This window comes from Chaetodon auriga, chromosome 12, assembly GCF_051107435.1.
Source record: "Chaetodon auriga isolate fChaAug3 chromosome 12, fChaAug3.hap1, whole genome shotgun sequence".
Lineage (NCBI taxonomy): Eukaryota > Metazoa > Chordata > Actinopteri > Chaetodontiformes > Chaetodontidae > Chaetodon > Chaetodon auriga.
The window spans coordinates 24,117,501-24,141,441 of record NC_135085.1 but is presented as its reverse complement, the minus strand read 5'-3'; the positions used below and the strand labels follow the sequence as shown (position 1 = coordinate 24,141,441).

The 23,941-nt window shown below is 44.0% G+C and overlaps 1 protein-coding gene across 4 annotated transcripts in view; it reads left to right on the top strand.

Annotated features, from left to right (window-relative positions):
* Nucleotides 1-344: 344 nt before the first annotated feature.
* The window catches only part of esyt2a (extended synaptotagmin-like protein 2a), a 40,606-nt gene continuing 17,009 nt past the window's right edge, over nucleotides 345-23,941 (top strand). For 3 of the 4 annotated variants that reach the window (XM_076744780.1, XM_076744779.1, XM_076744778.1), the window contains exons 1-7: nucleotides 345-511; nucleotides 1,846-2,233; nucleotides 13,984-14,025; nucleotides 15,371-15,505; nucleotides 15,889-15,965; nucleotides 16,303-16,375; nucleotides 18,147-18,236. In XM_076744780.1, coding sequence (XP_076600895.1) covers nucleotides 1,853-2,233; nucleotides 13,984-14,025; nucleotides 15,371-15,505; nucleotides 15,889-15,965; nucleotides 16,303-16,375; nucleotides 18,147-18,236 — 798 coding nt within the window. In that variant the 5' untranslated portion in view covers nucleotides 345-511; nucleotides 1,846-1,852. The remainder of the gene's footprint in view (nucleotides 512-1,845; nucleotides 2,234-13,983; nucleotides 14,026-15,370; nucleotides 15,506-15,888; nucleotides 15,966-16,302; nucleotides 16,376-18,146; nucleotides 18,237-23,941) is intronic. The other variant, XM_076744777.1, reaches the window with a different exon arrangement.

The window sequence follows — 23,941 nt, the reverse complement described above, 5'->3', positions numbered from 1 at the left end:
GGATGAAATGGTCAGAGGTCAAAGGTCAAAGGCTGCCTGGCGGCTTAAGGGATATGCCAAGTGAATGGACAGTCCACTGATCACCGGCCATTTTGTTTCAATTATTATCTTCACCAGACCAGAAATAGTAGTATACATTGAAATGTTAACTACAAACTTCGACAACATCGACACTATAACTCTAAATACTGTTTAAAAGCCATTTTCATTGACTCGAACTTTAGCTCGAACAGAAACACACTTCCCGTAACCTTTTCTCCCGCCACAAGATGGCGCCCGGCTCCGCCGCTGTGTTTGTGTTTTGAAGCTCCCTCCCTGTCGGAGGCTGACCTTCCCGCGATGACAGTTTCCTGCAGGCTGCTTGAGACGGACTGGACGCCCTCACGGCGAGATGTACTGAAGGGGAGACGGGGTAGACGGAGTTTAGCTGGTCGTCATGCAGTGTACTGGGCTGGCACAGTGAATTTCCGTATATTTTTAAGGGAAGAGTGAATGTCGCAGGCGGATACCGGTGAGTTGTCTCGCTCGCTGGCCGGTGAGCGTAGAGAAAGAAGTTGTTTTTTCGCTGGTGTTTGGTTTACGCAGTGCTGGTGGTGAAGTCCTAGCCCGATACGTGTCACTTCGTGGAGAGAACGTCACGACAGACTCCGTTCAATATATCTGGCTGTTAAGAGTTGCTGTACTTAACGGTGAAATTTTACACACGGTAACAAGTACCTGAAGTAAGTTTTGGATTCAGTAGTCGGTGCTGTTCAATTCGGCGTATATATCAACAAACCAAACACCTGATATTTCAGGAAAACCTGTACTCTCTTCACACTTGTGTTGCCATCCACGGCTCTACGTTTTGATGGCTGAAGACCGTAATGACAACGGTTGAGGCACTTTTTTAAAGTTGAAATACTCCTAAAGTATAATGTATTGGTTTGTTGAATATATGCCGAATTTGAGAGTCATTCTATACTCATCGTAATATAGGATAACTTCCAATCATTTAAGTTCGTACAGTTGTCGCTTTTCCCAGCAATTAAGCTTTAAAAAAGTTGACATTTTTGCAAAGGAGTTTCGTATGACGTCCTCTACAGACAAGAAGGTGGACACTGGAATGACTGCAATTTTGTTAACTTAACGAGCAGTATATACATGTAGTGTAAAAAGATAAAATAGTAAAATGATCTTTGATCTAATCTGGATCAGTTTGGGGGCTTAGTGAAGTCTCATTTACATAGTACTAACTTTCCACTGCCAACTTGTTGAGGGGGAGTTACTGTGACATGGGGCCTCTGGAGAAGGCCTGTTTCTACCGCATTATCTGTGTTATCCATTTATTATACACCTGCGTTTTTAGATGGATTCAAATTGTAAGATTTTCAGTGATACTGTCATGGCTTGCTGCCTTTCAAGTTATATTGTGGTGTTATGAAACTTAAGTTGTTTTTCAGAGTCTGTCTCATCACAGTCTGGAACACAGAGAGGTGTTTTCTTTGGTTGTCTTTGGCTCACAGGAAAGGAAATTTCTTTACAAGTCATATCATTACAAGTCGGTTCAGTGTTAGAGCTGAACAAATAAACCAGCAGGTTAATACACAGAATCTTAATGGTTAATTTCTAAAGGTCAGGCTGGCTGATCCTTTGCCATGCTTAATGTCGTTTTAATCCCTTGGGTGTAGCTGCTGAATGTCTGAGATATAATTCTTTGAACTTTGACCAGTGGAGATAAAAACCTTGCAGCTTGAGGCCTCTGCTTTGCAGTGATGATTCATTTGCATTTACTTTGTGAGCCGCTGTGTGTAACAACAAGACAATAACATTTACTGTTAATATCTGTCAAAAATGTCTTTCCAGCAGGGAAATGAGTAATAGGATGGAGGGCTCAGCGGGACCAGACGTCAGGGCGAATGGGCCCATCGCAGCGCCCAGCAGCCCCGTGAGCTCCACCTTAGGCCCACCTCTGTCCCCCGAAGAGCTGGACGCAGAGCCGCAGTCGTCTCTGACAGACGTCACCCAAATGTGGATTAAATTCGGCAAGACTTTCGCCATCATCTTCCCGATCTACATCTTGGGATACTTTGAGTTCAGCTTCAGCTGGGTGCTGATTGGACTCGCCATGTTGTTCTATTGGAGGAGAAACTACGGCAACAAGGACTACAGGGTAAACCGTGCCTTAGCGTTCCTGGAGCATGAGGAAAAAGCAGTGAAGCAGAGTGTGCCTACTACTGAGCTGCCACCATGGGTGAGTCCTCCATTATAATCCTGGTATCATCACTATCTTGTCATTACTGCTTCGTATTCTGACTCCTGTGGGTGTTCCTCCAGCCAACATCGAGTATGGGATGTCAGCACTGACCGTTTTCCTGCCAAAATGCCTGATAGAGATAACTTCATTCCCCGCCACGGCCAAAATGTAACTGTAATTGGTCTTCGTACTGATTTTCTTCACTCAAAATGAATATGCTTTTACTATTGTGTCAAGGAAACTGGGGATTAGCACTATCCTACTGACTGAAAGTGAGAGAAAACACCACACACAGAGCATCTCTCACACCTCACACATCCAGTCAAAGGATCAGACCAGTACTCTTGTTTGGGTTAGTGGTTGGTTAACCTTTCCAAACTCTCGAGTGTGAGGTGTTGAAACTGTGTTGGAAACTAAAGTCACACTTAATCAAAAGCAGAATGCAATCATTTCCAAACAAACTGTGTTTACTGACAGCAGTTTTCTGAAGAGTCCATGCAGTAATCTCCTTCATCCAATCATGTGTTGACAAAGTGGTGAACCTCGCTCCATCCTCAACTGAGCCTTTCCGGGATGCCCCTTTCATACCCAGCCATGATACTCTCACCTGTTACCAATCAACCTGTTTACCTGTGGAACGATCCAAACAGGTGTTTTTGGAGCATTCCACATCTTTCCCAGTCTTTAGTTGCATGTATTTACAGAAAACAACCCTAGCCCTGTTTCAGCTCAGAGGATCAGTGTGATAACAGTCAGAGCAATCAGGGATAAAAAGATGCATCGTCTCTGACACTCGATACTCTCACACTTTATTTTAATCCGCAGGACTAAACACACTTTGTTTCTTGTTATTGAAGGTCTCACAAATAGCCTTTGGAAAGGTCACACATTCTGCGCTTTTGTCGAAGGCGCACAAGCTCCTCGCCAGCTCCTGGACTCTTTCAATGCGGTTAACCACCCGAAGGAGTTGGAGTCCTCTATGAATAATTTACATGCGGCCTCTGAGCCCGCGGGGGTCCTGGGGCTCCCGGGGCTGGCGCTCATCCCCTTGCTGTGGTTGTCTGTCAGTGTGCAGTCGTTTCCCTGTGCAGCAATAAGCAAAAGGTGTGAAGCAGGAGGAGGCCGACGGACCACGTGGCTTCCACCTAGCTGCCATTTGCTCTCTGTCTACTGATTCTCTGGTCTTGGCATGTGGCAAGTTCATCTCGCCCTAATTACTCGCTGCCAGCATGCGAGGAATGGTGATTACCGCTGGGCGTGTGCTCACGGGATGTTAGCAAGCCAGTAACATTTGCTTGTCAGAGCCAACTCTGCAAATGAATTCCTTTTGCTTGGGTTGGCAAAGATCCAGAAGATCAGTAATGCATGGTTCCCTTATTGACTCCAAACTTCATGAAATCCACACTTGTAGTATCTGCAGGGATGCTTATGGCTTAAAAACACAATTCGAAGACATCTCAACAACACCGAGCTGCTGCCGTGTAACACACACACATACTCACCTCAGACAGGTGACGCATTGCATAACCCAACATTCTACGTTACCTGTTAGTGTGGTCACCTGTCCGCAGGAGGTTTTTTTAAAAACCACTTACACTCTGTGGTCACTTTTTTTAGGTACACCTGTACAATCTGTTACTCAGCCATAAATTCAACCTTCACAAAGTTTCTGATGTTCAGTTTTTGCTGACATTGGTGTAAATTTGTGAATTTAGTTAAACCGTGATTAAATTAACACGTGTATGAAACTTCAACATTACAGACATGATGAAGGTCGACTTCATGGCAGAACAGTTGTATCGGACTGCATGAGGCTGTACAGGTGTACCTAATAAAGCGGCCACAGAGTGTTTATGTTTCTGGACTTTGTTATTACCACGCTTTGTAAAGCTGGCACTTTTAAACACTAACACAACGTTTTCCATGATTTGAGTTGTTTGTTTGGGATTGCTGTGGTCAGTTCAGGCCGTGTGAATAATTTAAACTTTTTAAGATTAATGTCTAAGCATTGTTACTCACAAACAAACAACTGACACTTGATTTGTAGCATAACTGCTAATCGGGTCTTTACAATATGTTTATTTTATTAAACATCTTTCATTCAGCGATGAAGCATTTCTACGCCTTGTGAGATTAACGCAGCGACTCGATGCCTCTGTATTAAAGAGGCGTCCATTCTGCAACAACATCAGAGACGATGCCAGAAAGCTGTGAGAAGCTGAGCGGATGGCGGCGTTCCAGCCAGACCCAAACACAGCCCCTCCCATCACCGAGCGTCCCATCAACACATCCATTATCACACAGACCTTGAGAAACACGGCGCTCAGCGACGACCCCGGGCCGCGTGCAGAAAGCTCCGCTGTGGGCAGAGAAGCAGCCGCGTCGAGCCGCTGTCATGTTTGTTGTGTAGTGAGTCAGCAGGCGTGTTTTTTATCTTTATGTTGCGTGTTTGACTTCACAGATGTTTTAACCCCCGACAGCGCTTGGATGTGTAAACCAAACGGTGCTGATTGACAGCTCATTGTTTGCCTGATTAAAGGGAAACTGGCAAACCAGTGAAAGGATGTCAGGAGATTAACACGTCCCTCTGATAATGAGCCAAACAATCAGCGGCGACCTTTGACCCCTGAAAGACACTGAGGCCCTGTCATTCTGTCCCTGATACTTTATCTGATTCACCTCTGTCACACTAACCTCAAAACTCTGCAACTAACAGGCATCATGAAGCCCAGTCATATTCGTGTTGTTTGCTTGTACAGTAATGAAATGAACTGTTTAGTCTTCAGATTTGTCCAACCAATATTTAAAAAGCTCAGAACAGAGTGTTTTCTAGAAAGACTTCAATCTCTAAATGATGGTTATTGACCCGCCATTTTGGCTGTTGATGCTTTGGCAATCTGCTCAAACAAATGAGCCTTTGTGGTGTTCAAAGATGATTCACACGTTAGCTTCCACGAGGTTTACCAGTAGACTGGTGTTTCATGGGTTCTGTAATATGAGAAATGTGCTTTAAACAAGTATATTCAGGGATTTCAGAATCAAAAATACAAGTCTGATACTAATTAAAAATGCTAATTGCAGTTTTACAGAGTCAAAGGTGAGGTCATCAAAGTCGTTTATGTACAATCGACCCTCCAAAACTCAAAGATATTATCACCATGTAGTGACAGAAATCAGAAAGTAATAAGCGTTTTTTTTATCTTTCAGTGAATTTCATCATGCTGAAACAATAAAGATCAGCCTAATTTAATGATGTTTTCAGGCACAGTGGATGAAGTGTCATGTATTGTATAAAACACTCCGTCTGTGTGTGTAAAATCAACAAAATGAAGCACATCTGCATTACGCTGGCAAGCAGCAGAGCAACTGTGATCATCACTGAAATATGGATTTTGGAGGAGAGCCTGGCGTCTTGGCTCGCGCTCTCAGAAAATATGCCTGAAATGAGGCTTGATGGGCAGTGTGGGCAGCAGCTCAGAGTCCACAGGCCAAGAACGCCTGAGGTAACGGTGCGGTTTTATTTTAGCCAAGGCAAACTGACGCTGACTCCCTCACACACAAAAGGATGCATGTATACATCCTCGCTCGCTGATGGAAAATGATAGAGCAGAGTTTGGGTCTTTCAAGTTTTCTAATGTTTTATGGTCCAATCAAAAGACTAATTCCATAATAATGATAAACATCAGCTGTTAAAAGCTAAAAAAAAAAGCAGTAAGTGGACCTTGAGTTGAGATTTATTTATTTATTGTCAGTCAAACAGAACAAATGGCGGCGTGATTCTGTGGAATAAAACCTTTTGAACATGTGATCTGGAATAAGGTGTCGTTGGATAGGGCTTGTTTGACATCAGGCATCTCTTCCTTTATTTGATATTAGAACCTGCAGGTTTTAACTGTGTTACAAATAAATCATCCCACAAGTTCCTGCATCAAATTTCAGTCATGAGGAAACTGAATTCAGTGACATCGAGCCAAAAGGAAAGTATAAGGAAAGGCATCCGAACTTGAAATGCGATGAAAGAAAAGTGTCACTACACTGCAAGAAAAAGGCTTTTACGTATCCTGTCTTTTGATTTTTAATATGTTTTGATCCTGTTCATTCTAATTCATCTCTTCCTGCCATCCTCAGATCTTTGGTCTTACACAACATGAGTTTAAAAATGGCGTGTGCTTTTGAGAGAAGCCGTACGGCGTCTTTTCAGCTCTCGTGTGTGTACCTCGGCGTGTCCGTCCGTCCGTCCGCCATCGCTCGATTGGCCTGTAATCCTTTGATCCACGTAAGCTGGAAAATCATGAAGTTTGTGCCGATCAGAGCAAAGATAAGAATCCTGTGTGCAGCCTTTAAAGCTTAATGTGATTAGCAATGCGTGGCTTGAAATATAATTGATTTTTTCTGAACACTGTCATTCTAAAATAGTGCTGCTAAACAACTCTGTTAAGCCTCTCTAGCATCCGTTTGGCTGCGATTAAAATAATAAGTAAATATATGTCAGATTGCCGTGCTTGCATGCTCAAACGCAGCTCATTTCAGTGTGTTTAATCACTTTTGGGTATTTGGACGGTCTGAACTGTGGCCGAATTGATTTCTAAATGAAGTTTTCAGGCTTAGGGCCACAGAGGTTGTTAGTGGTCGGGGCATGATGAAGGTGGGGCGGGGGGGTATGATGAAATGTCTGCAGCAACAGCAGCATTACTGAAAAGGAGTGAGGTCAGTGAAGTACTGGTCTGGACGTTTTGCTCACTTTGTGTAATAAAACCATGTTCCTGTGGATGCTGTTTTGACTGGATGTCGTTCAAAGAGGAATCATGCCTTCCTAGTTACAGTAGCACAAAGGACTTACTTGTGCGGCCAATTTCTTTCAGGTTTAGAGGATTTTTCCTGCCTTAGGACAGTGTTTCTCTGTTCTTTTATGCATTTTGCATGAAGAGGTGACCAGAAAGGGCCCAATAAGCTGTTGTGTTTACAGGTCTCATACCACTCGGCCATCAGCACCTCAGTGCCAACTGCGAGCTGTTGACGTGAGAGTGTTTGACATTTGGGTTTAGACTTGTTGAATTGGCTTTGGATTGATTCTGATTACTTCATTGCATTTAACCTAATCAGAGGAAGTGACAGTGGTGCAAAGCTGAATCGGGGGGAGCCATAACAGACAGATGAAAGCCAACGCTGTAATGTAAATCCAAGCCGAGGTCATTCAGGGCTGCTCAGTTTGTACCACTGTATGCACCATTAAATCAATCTGTCCGATACCTTAAAGGTAAATCATCCAATGTTTGATATGCAGTTTCTTTTAAAAGGTCATCTAGAAAATCTGAGGTATTTCATTTAAACTTCTTTGAAACTGAAAAGTAGTGTTTTTACTGGATAACCGACTTTTAACAGTCAAGCCTCATATATTATTAAGGGAGTTAGTTGAGCCACTAATTGATTAAGTGATAAATAACTATCAGCACTTTCCTGAGCGTTCAGCACCACCATGTTTTTGAGATTTAAGAAGCTCAGAAAAAGTGAGCAAGTAGACTTGTCAGTATGGATTTTTTTTTCTCAGAAATCTCGTTAATACACTGAGGTCTGTATGTTTCACAAAGCTACCAAGCAGAAGAGTATGTCATCTGGAGTAAAGTGGTGCTTGCATGTACCGCTCAGATGAATTGTGGTGGTGTTGTCAGTGGCTGTTCTGGGCGGTTGTGGATGTGCAGCTGGGTGGAGCAGGAAAAGTAGCTGAACCTCTGCTCTTCACTCTGAAATGTTAAAACAGCCTGAGTTTGTCATCAATCTTTGAAAAGACAGATACGGAAAGTTCCCCCAGGGCGGCCTATGTGTTTCACTTTGTGTCTGCCTTCCCTTCGTCTCGTGTGACGTGGCGTGGGTGGGCCGTCCCTGCGCTTTTGATGTGCCAAAGGGTGGGGCTCAGCGCTACAACGGAGAATGGAAACAATGTGGAGGAGCAGAAAAGCCTTGTGCTGCCTGTCCTTTTCCCAACAGTCTCTGAGTGTTTGGACTGCTTTCCTTCAAGGCTCTTCTTCAGTACGCTGAAAAATGACTATTAGATGAGCGACTTCATCTGAGGGTGTTTACATCCACATCTGTTGAACTGAGTATGAATTGTTGCCTTTTACTGCACGCTCTAATGATAGAAAGGTCCACAGTCCTCACAGTCTTGACTCGATGTGGATGTAAACGCCCCAAAATAGCCTTTAAGGTCCAGTGTGAAGCATTTAGTGACATACAGTGGTGATACAGATAGCAGCTGACTGAATACCCCTCGCCCCAATCTCCCCTACGGTGGCCACCAAAAATGTTTGTTTGTTGTGGGTTCTTGTAGAAATATGGCGGACCCCATGGAAGAGGACCCCTCCCTCTGTAGATATAAAGAGCTCATTCAGTTCTAGTCACATCAACAGTCTGACTGCTGAGAGGGGACCAGCATACGATGCTGTCAAACGCTCGGTTTCCATTCAAATGTATTCAAACGAAAGAGTCCCTGCAGGGGAATTTAGCTCATCACAGGGTTTGTAGTGAAAACACAACGTGCTGTAGAAGCACAGTGAACGATGGAGCAGAAAGGGTCTTCAGCAACACAGCTTATCACTTCAGAGATCTTTTCTTTTAGCCGATGTGTCTTCAGTTTGAGAGTGGCATGACACCATAGTACCTTGTTCTGGAGCCACATTCATTTTAGTTCCAAACAAATCCAAAGCCCAGTCAAATTAGAAGTATTTAGGCTGTTATGTTTGTAGAATTTGTTGCTTTACTTTGCAGCCATGTTGACTTTAATACAACCCAAATTAAGCGGTGCATTTTAAAGCCCACTTTTTGTAGCTAACTACAGCCTCACTGTTGCAGGTTGCTGTGATCTGAATCCACTAAACATCAGAATCTAGTCTGGTTCTGTCTTTACACAGCAGAACACTCAGATTTCCTCGACCGATCCCTCGTCCTGGCCGCGGTCTGTCCCCCTCACATCCTCGACGGCTCGTCTGTCTCTCCGTCTCTCTGAGCCTAAATATAGACGTCAGTATGGAGCAGCCGTCTCGTCATAAAGGTTTCCTGTTTCTGCACCTTTCAACACCTTCTGCAGCTCGAGGAGAGGCCGATTGAGCGGCTTCCCTTGGTTTTGTTGTGGCTGGGGAGAGGAGCGCTGCCATCCTCTTGTCGGAAACTGATTTTTAGTCAGCGGGTAGTGAAAAGATGACGGCAGGAAATGCAGTTTTCTTCTCATTTGTCACTTGCACTTTGAATTAATAAATTCCAGCAGTACTTGGCAGGATTCTTCGTCCTCTCCACACCTCGCTGCCTCGCACAAACACATGCATTGTATCGGGGGTGGGGCTGGAAAAGGAGGTAGGATTTCCAAACAGCTGTTGCATAGTTGGACTGTGAGTCTCACCCTCATTGACACACACACACACACACACACACACACACAAACACACACATGCTAAACCAAAAGTGATTCTTCAACCTCATACTGATCACCAGTGGAGTTGCCAGGTGGGGTGGGGCACTGGTCCTGGAAGTATTTTTCCTTATTCTGTGGAATTTGACAGAAAGCTCTCAGCCTCTTGTTCTGTACAGGAGACCCTACAGAAGCCATGTTTCTGAGGAGTATTACGACGGTTGCAACAGAGCTGTGTATAAAGAAATGCAACGTCAGTGCTGGTGTGGACATGTTACTACAGGCAGATGAAACATGATACAGTGAGTAACACATCCGTAGGTTTGCAGGCTTATTAGATGCCCTGCACAGACATCGCACAGCAGTTTAAGGATTTTAAGTCTGGAAAGTTATCATGGTGAGATTAACAGTGGAAATGCATCATTCAATCAAAGTGAAACACCTGGAGTACACGCTTACAGGTATTTTTAAACCAAACCAAAAACAAACCCTTAGCTAATTAGCTCTGTTAGCTTGTAGCATGCTAACACAGGCCCCCAGTACTCGCCAGTGAGAACCTTCTTCTGCCTGAAGTATTTTTTAGATGAACATCAGGTGATAGTATTTATACCACATCTATCACAGTGTGTAGTATTTAATTTTGATGATGTAGGAAAAGGAAGATACTTGGTGGAGCATATTGCATTCATTAGATCAGGACCAAATTAATTGTGAGACAATCTCAAGAGTCCATGTTTGAGAAAACTGTCAGTGTCCAGAGGCCTCCACGCTGCAGGTTTGCATTGTGAGCCGTTTGGTGGGATTTGGCAGGAAATCTGCTGGAGTAGGACGCCGTTCTTCTGGCGTGAACTGAGCTAAAGCTTCCAGATTTTCTGCTGAGAGCTGAAGGAGGGAATGATTGACCTTTAAAAACCTTTGTCCCACAGCCATTGTTGCTCTAAAAACAGAAATGTTCCTGTTTCTTTTGAGGGTATGAATCCGTTTCCTTGCTTTGTCGCTGGAGGCTGCAGAGCATTGTTAAGATCATTTAGTTTGTTTTTTTATTATCTAAGAGCCTTTATTGCACTTTGGTTTCAATCTCCCAGAATCCTCCTCATTGTTGTGTTCAGCTTTTGTGTCTTCATGTCTTCAGTTTTGTGTCTAATGCTGAGTGCTGCTGGCTGCTTCATTAGTACCTCCTACGTGTTGTTTCCTGTTTACTTCACGTGGATGACTGTCATTTGCTCCTGGTCTGAGCTTAACTGCATGACTCTTTCCATGCTGAGTTTCCTTTACTTTTTTTTCTCCATATGCTGTTTCAGCTTTGCTTTCCTTGTCTCAGTTGTTTACCCTAAAAGGGGAGAAAATTGTGCTTCTGCCGCTGCCTGTTTTATTGCACATATGAGTCATTCTTTCCTCCATTTACTCTGCGATTCCAGCTCCTTTGTTTTGTCTTGAGGTCCCTGAAGTTGCAGCAGACACAGACAGTGTAGCTAACTGCTGTGATTAGGACAGGTGCTCACTGGAGGACAGTGCAGGGACGGATCACGGCCGCATCTGCCGCAGCTTAGCGTTAGCTTCAACCATGAACAGACTTGTGGACGCTCCACAGTGTGAACTTAAATGACCAACAATTTGTGTACCATTTACATGTTTGGCTACATTCCAGTAACTTTGACTCCTCTGCCCTCTGATGTGACTTCATTCCTTTGTTGCTATTCATGGAGCTTCATTCCCATGACACCATGACAAAGATGATCATGTGTGGTCAGCTGGTAGAGTTGACTTCCTGTATTTCAGTAATTCAAGGCAGGCAGCACAATAAAATAAGACTGAGGCGCTACTTTATGTTTAATACGACCACAAGTGCTTTTGACTGATGAAGTACATAGTGTTTTTATATGTTTTATATGTTGTTTTGGCTTTTTCACCCTTGGAGAAAACTACATTTCCATCAGTGAATGGCTTTATCGGACCTTTGTGCATCATGTCTGCTCAGCCTTATGCGATGGAGTTATGTGAAAATTTCCTCACTGCCAGCAGAAACTGAGCAGATTTTTTTGTAACGGTGCCAGTAACACACTTCTGTAGTTAGTTTTCTTGGTAAAACAGCAAAAAAACCCAATGAAATAAGTGGTAGGGAATACAGTAGAGAGGGCATGAGGAGAAAAATCTTTGTTTTCTCAATTCACAGCAGCAGCTCAGCTTTTGCCATGTGATGCGTAGAGGACAACAGGTCATCAAACGCTCATGAAACCCATCAACGCTTGCAGAGTCCAGACACAAGACCTTGCTGTCAGTGTCCTATAAATAGTAACTGGAATTTTAACCCAAAGAAAAACACCACGTGACGCCGACGCCGTCAGTGCGAGCGTGTTGTTTATGTGTAGGATGCACAACTGTGTGCACATGAACTGTTCCCTGCAGTGCTGCATTCATTGTTCAAAAAGAAACTCAGTCTATATAAATGTCAAAAATGACACAAAGATAATATGAAATTATTAGATTAAACCTACTGTCAAAGGCCCAATGTCAATCAGTTTTACATAAAAAGTAAGCAATTTTGTGCATGTCAGCTAGCCCCTTTTTATATTTGTTATTATTATATTTATGTCTTTATATATTTTTTTCATAATATTTTAGTGTATTATTGTGTTTTATCTGATACTTCTTCAAGGACCCATAATAGGTGTGTGCAGCCTCCACCTCATTATTATGTCGAGCTGCCCCCTCGTGTTGTTTCCAGTTCAGTAGCCCCTCGGTTCTGTCGGATGTGCTGCCTTGACCTGTTAAACTCGATGTGTCACTTGTCCAGGTGTATCTTGTACATGCTTTGCAGGATAATTTTGTGTCCGGCTCAAAGATGCTGGGATGCTTTGACTTCACAAATCAGACTAAAACCTGGTCCTGGTCCACCTGTGCGTCGTCTCCATACAAATACGTTGTGTTTATGGTCATATTCACATGCAGTGGTTGAGGGTTTCTGTGTATCTGCTCCTGGCCTGCAGCCTGTCAGTTATATAACAGGTGTGTCACAGGTGGCTGTCAGTCCTCCACAACAGCTCTGATGCCGCCGTACTGACATCCTGTCAGATTGCATCCCACGGTGGCTTCGCAGACTCTGTCCTCTCAGGTAGTCAGAGCTCTGCTGATACAGTCAGCAGCTTCATTTCTCTGTGGGACGTCCATCATTTGGCAGAAAGTGATACCTGCATGCAATAAAAGTAAAACATGAGTCACTTAGCCACGTTAGCAGCATGGCTCCGTGGACGGCTACGCCAGCCTGCCTGTCGGTCACTTGGTCCAGACTGAAACAACTATTTTTACATCCTCAGGTTGTAATAATCTTGGTGCTCCCTTTTCCCTGGTCCCGTGCTCATCACTTCTCCTGTAGCGCCACCGTCAGGTCAAAATGTATCTACATCTGTCGATATCCCATCAGGCTCGGCTGTACTTTGTGTTTAGTGCTAATGTTAGCATGCTGACATGCTAAACCAAGATGTGTTATTATGAGCTCAAGGCAGCACTGTCTCAAGTCTTTGGGTGACAAAGATTAACTTTGGTGCTCACAGGGTGATTTTCAGACATATATAAACGCTTCATATTCATGTGGAGAAAGTTCTTCTGAAAAGATCAACTAACAAAGATCAGCTGAACTGAATTATGTTGAATTTCCATCAAATTTCTCCTTTATAATCTCCATATTTTAGTTGCCAAGTGTGTGCGTGTTTGTGGGTTTTGTTGTAATATTTCAGTGTCAGTACGTCTGAGTGCTCTGCCAAAGAGAGCTGCCATGAACTGGGGCCAAAAGCACAAGACACATAAGACCGTATCAAAACAAAGAGGAAGCAATGTGTTTATCTGTAGTAATTCGGCTTTGCTCTGAAGCTGTCGTCCGCGCAGACCTGCAGTTTGCTGCACAATGAAATACTCAGAGTTTACTGTATTTGCCGTTTTTCAGCTCATTTTAGTATCAAAAATGTTCACCTTTATTGTGCAGTGGAATTTTTTTTGATTTTACAGATATTTAGTCTCATTGATGTAAAAAGGGTGGACAAAATATTAGAGACACCTCTCAGTATAATGCAGTATAATTCAACAGCACCACAAACTGCAGCCTCAGAAACGACATCATGACCCTCGTGAAGGCAGGGTGTTGTTTGAGCAAGGTGTACTTAATAAAGTGGCAACAGTACATCTATGATCTTTTAGTCCTATGTGGAGGACTAAAACCTCCCTACACTAATGTCAGAGGAGTAAGAGCAGACACCAGACCAACATGGAAGAATCAAAGAATGTGACACTGATGGTAACTCTGTAAACACTTCAATGATGATTCTGACTGTTTCCTTCCTGTCTCTTATTACAGGTCCATTATCCAGATGTGGAAAGAGTGGAGTGGCTGAATAAGGTACACACACACACACACACACACACAGACACACACACACACACACACACACACACACAGAGTCATTAACTTTATCTCTTGTTTTTCTCGCCCACTGCTTGTTGGTCTACATCAGATGCTGTTAGCCTGTTAGCTAGCAGAGGCAGACAGGTAGGATTTATAAATAGTATCTGAATCTAGAACTCTGCTAGACCCTGACCCAGTGCTCCCACCTCCCTGGGGAGAGAGAGAGAAGGAGAGAGAGAGAGAGAGAGAGAGAGAGAAAGAGAGAGAGCAATTGGCACCTGGAAGAGCATCGCTTACTGTAAATGTTTATTTGGACTTCCAGTAAGAAGTTAATGGATGTAGATGATCAGGGAGAGAGCTTCCTAATATCCAAGGATGGTTTTCATGTTTACGGCCATTGTTTTAGTCTTTAATTGTTGTTTACAGGTAAAGAGAGTCTGATTTAAAGGGACAACAAGAAAGATTAATCAAGAAATCAGAAAACAGTGACGAGCACCATGATACTGAGAAATGTAGTTAAACTGGTAACACGGCGGCTTTTGGGGCTGCTGAACACTGACAGCGACACATACCGATATGATATACTTTAAACAGAGTAAATTATAGAAGTACAAAAGTCAATGTACCGTGGGGCATGTCAGACATACATACCAACACATCACACAGCAGAGGGGGCTTTCCGTACCAACAAAACCAGCTGAGCGTGTGTAGCTAACGTTAGCTCTGGCTATGTGAGACAACACAAAAAGCAACCAGACTAGCACGTCTTAATTAACTGGCTTCAAATGAGGCTTAAAGTTCACACAGTTTCTCTTGACTGTCTCTTGATATTAAATACGCCAACATTGCTCCATTGTGTGGGTCTACAATAGATGCTACCAGCCACATTAGCCGCAGAACGTGCTAACAGCCAATTCAACAGGCTAACCAGCAGGATTAGCAGTATGGCAACACAAAAGCTTATCTTAAGGTTGACGTTGGTATCCATCCATCCTTGAGCTCTAGTTTTGAAGTGAGTCCTGCTTTGTATTGACCCTCAAAGCAACAGAAACCTGTAGCGTCTCCCAACTGTAAGATAGCAGATCATTTCCTGTCTCTTCCCACAAAAAGAAAGAGAACATGGGAAATCCTCTGTGGGATGGAGGTTATTTAAGTCCACTGAGCATGCAGTAAAAGCAGCCCTCTCCAACGATTTTAGGCGTATGTCAACAACAAACAGCGCTACCAGGAATGTGCCAAGTCATCTGAAACAGGTCGTAGCTCCAGCCTGCCGGAGACTATGTGGGATGTGGACGCGGTATACTTGTCTAATCCTTCCCTCCTGTCTCTTGTTCCTCAGACGGTGAAGCAGATGTGGCCGTTCATCTGTCAGTTTGTGGACAAGCTGTTCAGGGACACCATCGAGCCGGCGGTGAAGGGCGCCAACCCTCATCTCAGCTCCTTCTGCTTCACCAAGATCGACATGGGCGACAAGGTGAGGAGATAACGACACGGAGGCTGCGATGGTGATTTTAATGCAAACAGTAGTTCACTGGTAAAGAGTAACATTATAGCACTTTTCCACACGACAGCAATAAAAGGGGGCGTAATGTTTAACATGATGGATCATTTAATCAAAAGTAAGTGAAAAGAAAGCACCCAGCTTGAAGGAAAAACACACAATGCCTTGTTCTAAATGGGCCGAAACATGCTAAATGACTGGTTCATACTGCTGCTCATCGCTTCTGTCAAGGTGTGGGCGTTCAGGTCATTTATTGGCGTTTCTATTTTTGTCTGCTTTGTTGCGGTTCAACAAGAGTCTGATTAGATTTAGGAAAGGTTTGCTCACTTGTCGTTGTCATATCTGTGTTTCTGCAGCCGCTCAGAGTGAACGGGGTGAAGGTTTACACGGAGAATGTGGACAAGAGGCAGGTCATCATGGACCTGCAGATCAGGTACACTATAAACCTTCTCAGTCACAAAGACACTGATGGCTTTTAATTCCTGCAGGACGGTGATATTTCATATGTTCGTTTTTTGTCGAGAAACCCCATGAAAACGACGATGACGTGATCCTGCTAACAAGCAGTGAAAGTAGTGCAAACAGCCTTAAATGCACTATTTATTCTCGTTAAATTAATGTTTACTAAAAACCGTGTCTGAGTCTTTCTTAAATATGAAACTGTGCATAAAAATGTTGAGAAGAGAACGAAGACAAAACAAGCTTTTCTCCCTCGCTTTCAGATTATGATGTTAATCCTCTTACTGCGTTTTTCTTCATCCTCCTTTCAGCTTTGTCGGGAACACAGAGATCGACGTGGACATCAAGAAATACTACTGCAGAGCTGGAATCAAAAGCATACAGGTACGACCGCGGTGTGGAGGAGCAGCGTGAGAGGCCTTTTGTGACTTTAAAGGTGCAGCTTTGTCAGCCAGAGTCTCTTACAGTGAGAAGTGGCAGGACGTGTCTGTTTCCTGAACAGTCGATCGATATAAATCGGAAACTATTCTGACAGTTAATCAATATTTATCAGGCAAAAATGAGACGTATTCTCTGGTTTCAGGTTCTCAAATGTGAGAATTTGTTGAGAACTCAGATATTCAACTAACAAAGATATGAAAGAGAAGAGCAGCAAATCCTTGAATTTTAAATGCTGAAACAGTGAATCTGTGGAAACTTCCCCTGATAAATGACTGAAACAGCTAATTACTGAACCCGTTGATGATTGGTTGATATTGTATGTTAACTTACAAATGGCTTCTGAGGTAGAAAACACCGAAATTACCCCAAATTTAAGAAAGAAGAGATGAGATGAGAAGATAAAAGCGACAGTACTTGCAGGCTGAATTGGCGGTAGCCTGGATTCCTTGGACCCTGACCCCTGTGTTAACCCATGACCTCTCCAGGGACACTTTTATGTAACGTGTTGACACAGCGCTGATAAAGGAGACATTATCCACTGTGCTGTTGGCAGAGGATCAGGCCATATTTGCTGTTCAGAGATCAGAGGAAGGGAGGGAGAGAAAGTGAGTGGAGAGGAGAGTTTGAGGGATCTGCCGAGAAACGTCTGCGTGTCCAAGACGGCTAATATTTGCTTTCTGTATGGATTCAGTTTTACAGCTGCAGTGTGTGTCAGACGTTAACGTACAGCTTATCGTGAACGATGAGTCACACTCTAGGAAGGAGTTTTCCTCCCAAACTACATCACTTACTTCTTCTTCTGCTTCAGTGGATCCTGACACAGCGTTGTCTGCTGCACATGATTTATAAAGCATCCTCATGTTCAAGCTACAGGAGGCCGGCGGGGATAAACAAAAGACTGTCTTCATTCTTTCCACTGCAGCCGTTTTGATGAGCAAAATGCTGGTATTTGATTACTCAGAGCGAGCTACGACCAAATTTGGTGCTGCAGACGGGCAGTCTACATATCTGAGCTTTGAGTCACTGCAGCCACTGAGAAAGCTGCGTCCATAATAACGAAAAGCTCTCAGGGGAAACGTTCACTTACACTCTGTAATTTCAGTGTAACCACTTCTTGTAGCCTCTGCTATAATCATCACTTCTTTCCTTTGAGAGTTTTGCATCAGTGTCTCCTCATGACTCCACAACAAAGGTTTTCCAATGCCAGCGTTTCCTCGTCTGATATCAGTGGAGACAGCTGAATGTCAAATGAGTTTGTCCTTGTTTTTTGAAAAGCTCGAGGCCGTGTGCTCCAGAAAGCCTTTTAAAATGAGCAAGTTACCAAATGGACAGTATCAGCCCAACAATGGCACAATCCAACACATGGCCAAAAGACCTTATTTTGCATTTTCTCCCCTAGTTTGACGACATCAGTGACACCTCTGAGGTTGTCGACATTCCAGTTCCTTTGCACCGTCAATCACACAGGTCACGAAAGATCACCAGCAATGATTGTTGGTTCAACATGTCGGCTGACAAACCTCTCAGTCAACTCGCTGCAGGAACAGAAGACATGAATGTCAGTCTCTGAGTCTGCGGCGTAGCAGGCAGGCTTAGCATTCGATGAAAAGGACGATGGTCGTAGTAGGTGTCAATGAGATGCAGTGAAATACGCAGTGGACACATCGCTGAGAGGTTACAGGCTGATCCGCCATGTTTTTTGTCCTCTGTCCAGCTTCATGGTACGATGAGAGTGGTGATGGAGCCTCTGCTGGGGGACATGCCTCTGATCGGAGCCCTGTCCGTCTTTTTCCTCAAGAAGCCGGTGAGTACCTTGACCTTTGACCCCGTCCTCTGACTGCCACCTCCTCGTGAGGGGCGCTAGCCCCTCTCAGTTTTGCAGAAGCTTGAATCACACGTGCGCTGTAGATTTTAAGGGTTGGGTTTCATAACTTGCAGAAACGTTGCTCATCATCTCCAGCAGTAACTGTGGCCATCCGTCACTTTGCATTGACACATTCTGCACGCTGATAATGATTCTGCCTGCACTGCTCCATCAGACCACAGCGTTTTCCACTTCAGTCTTCCTGAACGCTCCCTATCCCCAGTCCTCCTTTATCAGAGCATTCCTTCCCTCTGACTGCTGTCTTCCTTCCTGTCCCTCAGCACGGTTTGTCTTCCAGATTCAGGCTTTGATACCGGCACCCACGTAGAAACCAATCAGCATCAAAAGCCTCAAACAGAAATGTGAAATTGTTCCTTCTGCTCCCAAAAATGTCTTTTCAGTCTGAAGTTACACGAAGGAGGCCTTATCATGACACTCTGGAGAGAATATTTGCGGTTTTTATATGAAGTAGAAGATTTTCATCAGCCGTCAAGCAGTGTGACAGATCAATGTGTGGAGATCTCAGGCTGAGATAGAGCACACATGATCAAAGGCTGTAAGAAGAGAGGGGAACTAATTTTAGGATTTTGTCTGAGTAAAGATTTTGTTGTGCTGAAGAGTGACTGTCTAGCTGCTGCACTACCAGGCGTTCAGAGAAATGTGCTAGTTTCTATCTTCTTCATCTGGGTGGAGTTCACTGATAAGCTGCTGTTTAGATGTTTTTGTGAGCTGAGTCAGTGCTGCATCTTCCCATCCCTCCCCGCAGAGGCTTCAGACACAGGCCCGTTTGTTTCATGGTGATTGTAAAGGCAAATGTGTGACTTGTTATATTGGACTATAGAGAATAAAGTTGACTTGACTGACAGTGAGGCTCACCAGGAAGTCGAGTGTTGGTGTCGCTCAGTATCGGCCAGCTTATCTGTGTTTTGGCTTCTGCAGGTCAGCTGATTGTTTGAATTCTTTGTTTTGCCTTTGTTGTTATCTGCTGTCATGCCATAAGATTTCAGCGCGTGGTTTCTGGTAATGAATTACCAGCTTGTGTGGCTTCTCCTTCAGCGCCATCATGAAATTACTCATGAAAATGAGTGATGTTTACAAAGACATTCCCATGTACCCCAGCTGCAGCTTGTGATTTGCGTTAATTAGCGAATGATAGCATGTTAACATGCTAAATTTAGTGTGTTTCAAGCATTATAGTACCTACTTACTGTCCCCATCTTAGTATTGTCATTTCATATTAGCATGTTGATGTTAGCGTTTAGCTCAGAGCTCCTCTGTGCCTCCGTGCAGCTTAACAGAGCTCTAGCACGGCCGTTGACTCTTATTCTTGCTGCAGTTTGTCTTGTAAAAATGAAAATGAGCACAGTGAACAAAGTGCACCAGGCTGAGTTATTCAAGGGCAGTTTTTTGACTGAAAACACAACTTGAATTTTGTGCTAAAAAGCATCCAAACACAGCTTAAGGAAGGAAGAAATGTGAAGGCAAAAGCAGATTAGTCACAGTTTTATTAGCATTGTGCAGATATGAGCGCTGCAGCCACTTTGACCTCTCATCCAACATAAGTGCACCGTCCAGTTATCTGGGATGTCTTGAATGAGTTCGGCGACATTCTGTGCAACAATGAAAGTTTTATTTGCAACGTGCCGTGAAGGCCTGGTAACCACAGTGCATTGCTGCGGTGTACTGTTTCGGTGATGTCATTAGATTCACATACCAGCCATTGTCTGCTTTTATCTGGTGTGTATTATTTGTACATCTTGCATTATGACTGCCAGTAACATGAGGTCTGAACAAAGAAATGTGAAGAAAGTGTGCACACAGGTTTGTGTTTAGTGCAAACTGGGCTGTTTGTGTTTCATGTGAACGTCTGGTTATCAAAGCATTAAGTCCTTGTTGCACTAGAAATTGAGCTTAACAGCTCATTCTTACTCTTATTTAACAAAATAATGTGGATTCAAGTTCTACTTCCTGTCCTTTTTCAGAGTTTTTAACTTGATCTCATCGTCTTTATCAGCAGATGCAGTTTGCTAAGTTTTCATTTAGAGAGATTGTTATTTCAAACACAGCATGAGAAAATTTTCAGCACCGCAAATGACTCGTGGTTTTCTGTATTGTGCTTGTGGGTCAAATGCCTCCTCAGAGAAACTTGCAGTTGACGCAGGAAACTTCACAAGGACGACCCAAATTGTTTCCAAACAACTGTCTTAAAAATCTCTGGAAACCACACTTGGTTTCATTTTCTGTAACTGTTGATGGCTCGTTCCTCTGCCCTCACCATGTGTGCAGGTGCGCGGCGAGCGGCGAGCTAACCACACTTCCAGTAAAGGTTGACTATCACCTTTGAGGTTTCTGCTGGAAGAGAAACTGAAAACTGTACAAGAAGCGAAACCATGAGCTCCATAAACCGTGACAAACAAACTGGATTTACAGAATTATAGACGAGCCGCCAAATTAGCTCCACTGTGCTACATGTCAGGAAGCATCACCAGTGAGAGATCCACATTAAGCTCTAAAGGAAGTACAGCACTGTAATCCATGCAGGAAACATACACATGAAGGAGTAAAAAGAGCAAAAATAGACCACAGTTAGCAGTTATTTAGAATATAGCGTTAGCAGCACATTAGCTCCAGACAGCTAGCATTGTGACTAGCTTGGACCAGTTTTGGTGATAAAATGAACGAAATCAGGTTGTTTCTGTCTTTATGATGGTTTGTGGGACAACCACAGGCGTGATCAAAGAGGCTTCAGTTAGCACACACTTTCTGCATTTTGTATTAAGGCAAATTAAGTCGCAGAGAGTTCCTCTTGAAAGCCGCCCGCTGCCTTTATTCTCTTCCTGTGCCAGCCTGGCAGAACGGCATTGTGGTCCTCCGTGGTCTACATCTAAAGTGCAAACTAGGCCACAGAAAGACATACGCCCACTTCACTGTGCTGCACACACACGCAAACACACGCCAGCGGCCGCATGCACACGAGCACTGTGCATTTAGTTTGTGACACGTCCATGCAGACTAACACACAGACACGAGACGAAGAGTCTCTCATAAGGATTAAAGAGGAACTCTACCAATTTCACACATCAACATCACTGAATTGGTCATATTAAGCACCATGCAGCGTGTGGAAGCTGATGAATGGTGCCTTCAGTGTCACAGCTCTGTTACAAACTGGAGACGTGGAGTTAGAAAAACATGGACGCCGACCAGGAAGGACGAGTCCAATGTAAAGACATGATTTTACATGATTGGAAGAGTAGGATCCAGCATTTTAGGAGGTTAACCTGTGCTAAAGGCTAAAAGTCAAGATATCTCAGCCTGTTCTTTGTTCATTTGTCCTCCATGTATTTCCTGTATATCTGACTGACAAAGGAAACTGACATGCTAGCTTTCACATCATTTTGCAGTCAATGGCTCACGGACGAGCTTGTTTTCCTGCTGACCAGATTTTGTCAAACGAGCGATAGATCTGACTGTTCAGTGCAAGCTGGACAAGTTGAAGCTGTTTTGTTTTCTGTTTCAAGGACAAATGCTCAAGAACAGGCGTATTTTTGGAATTAGCTAATTCAACTATGTTAAACTGGGCAATATCAAAGCTGCAACAGAATACATGCATCCAGCTTTAGAGCTGCAGACTGCAGCGTTCTGTAAAGCAGCGTGTCCTTATTTCCACATAGAGACACGGCAGTGTTCCCTTCCTTTGTGTCTGTGTCACACTGGTTCACACACACAGATGAAAGGCAGCTATCCTGCAGATGAAAAATGAGAAGGAGTCGGTAAAAACATGTTCTGCAGGGCTAAATCACACCGAGCGGGAGCCGCCACATTCCCAAAACGCAACACATTTTTCACAGTTTTCTCATTGCTCTTCATTTGCTTTCAGCAGCCGTATTAACGGCTTCCAGCGTTTGACATTTTAAGCCTCTTTCATAACCCTTTTCAACTTTGTGGTCACTCTTAATCTCACACATACTGACACACACACACACATTCTGTGGCTCTTACTCGTACACAGAGTCTTTAACCTCACACTGTCAGCGATGTTTGAAAACACAAACGCACCAACATCAGGTCATTCCCAGTCCACACATGCTTGAAGTCGACCTGGCGTCCCGCTCACTCCTTTTACGGCCGGTGGGCTGGTGTTACTGTGAGCTGGGTGCTTTCCTGTCATGAGTCTGGTGATTGTCTTGTGTGTGCGATGGTTTGGTGGTGACGATGGTTGAACATTGACCGGTGGCGGGTCCAGGTCTGCTGCAGGAACCCTGAGGGCTCAGACTGCTTCACAGTATGAAACCTGAGCTGCTCAGTTCTGATTGACTGAAAATGAAATCGTCCAGATTTTCGGGACAAAGAGCCTCCCTGTCTCACTCGCTCGCCACGCCTCAGCTCCATCCAGACTACACCCTGTTTCACAAATTAGGATTTCCTGCCTTCATGTTCTGACTAAAGATGGTAGCTGAACTCTTCATGGACACTGTGTTCGTGCTTTTTTTACAGTCTTTGTTGCTGTAACTGCTGCTGCTGTCACCACGAGCGCTGTAATAGCACTACTGACCACCAGGGTTATTTTTGATGCTACAACTACCATGAGTACTGCTAGTACTTTACTTCCTGTGCCACTGCTGACACCTTTGATGCCCCCAATGCTAAAACTTCCTCTTCTTAAGCTGCTGCGCGTCCAGCTCCAGGGTTGGACAATATGACGGTATGCCGTGAGACACTTTGCGATACTGTTGACACCAAAGAAGTTTCGCTCGTGATGTCTCTGTACCACCATTTGGAAATCATATACGTTTGCGTGTCCACATACTTCTGGCCATATAATTAACTATAATTGTTGCTCCCCCACCACTGCTCTGAAATGGACTACAGCTACTACAAGCAAGTACAACAATGCTAACGCTGCTCCTACGACTTCTACTGCAACTGTTACTTCTATAACCATTGCTGCTTGTACTGTTACTGCTATAATGCAGTTTTTAGGAGCAGCACAGCTGGTATGACAGCAGCAGCACCCATGCCGTTCAGTAGATATCTGGGTGTGTCTGGTATGTGAGCTGTGGCTTGTCACTTTGAGGCTCCAGCCCGACAGACTCGGTGAAATATGCGGCCTCTCCTCAGAGCCTGGTTCCTCAGGTAACCCAGTTTTCTGCTGAAGTGTCTAAGCCTCATAACTGGGTTAGAAAACCAGGTTAAGCTCCTTTTCTATATGCATGTTTCCCTTTATGAAACGGTCGAGTGTCTGAACGAGTCGCTGCCTGCAACTTTGGGTTTCGTCATCGGTGCAAAATCACATTTGCACATGATTTTGGGTAACTTGTCATGCCAGTGAATACATGATGGAGGGCAGCACCTCCTGTGCAGATTATCATGGCATACTGTGAAGTTCTGCTCTATCTGTACATGAACAGCTGAGGGCTCAGTCTCAGGGGTCGTCAGCGTTGATAGCTGATAATTCATTTTGATTTCATTCAAAAGCAAACCCTCGTAATCTAGTCTCGGAGTTGCTGACATTCTCTGTGCGTCCACGACGTCCTTTAGGCGACAAGCTAACAGATGATCCTCAGGCTTGTTGCTGCCTCACCTTTAGCTGCACTTTCTTCATCAATAATGGAGGTTGAAAGGCGTCTGCACATTCCTGCAGA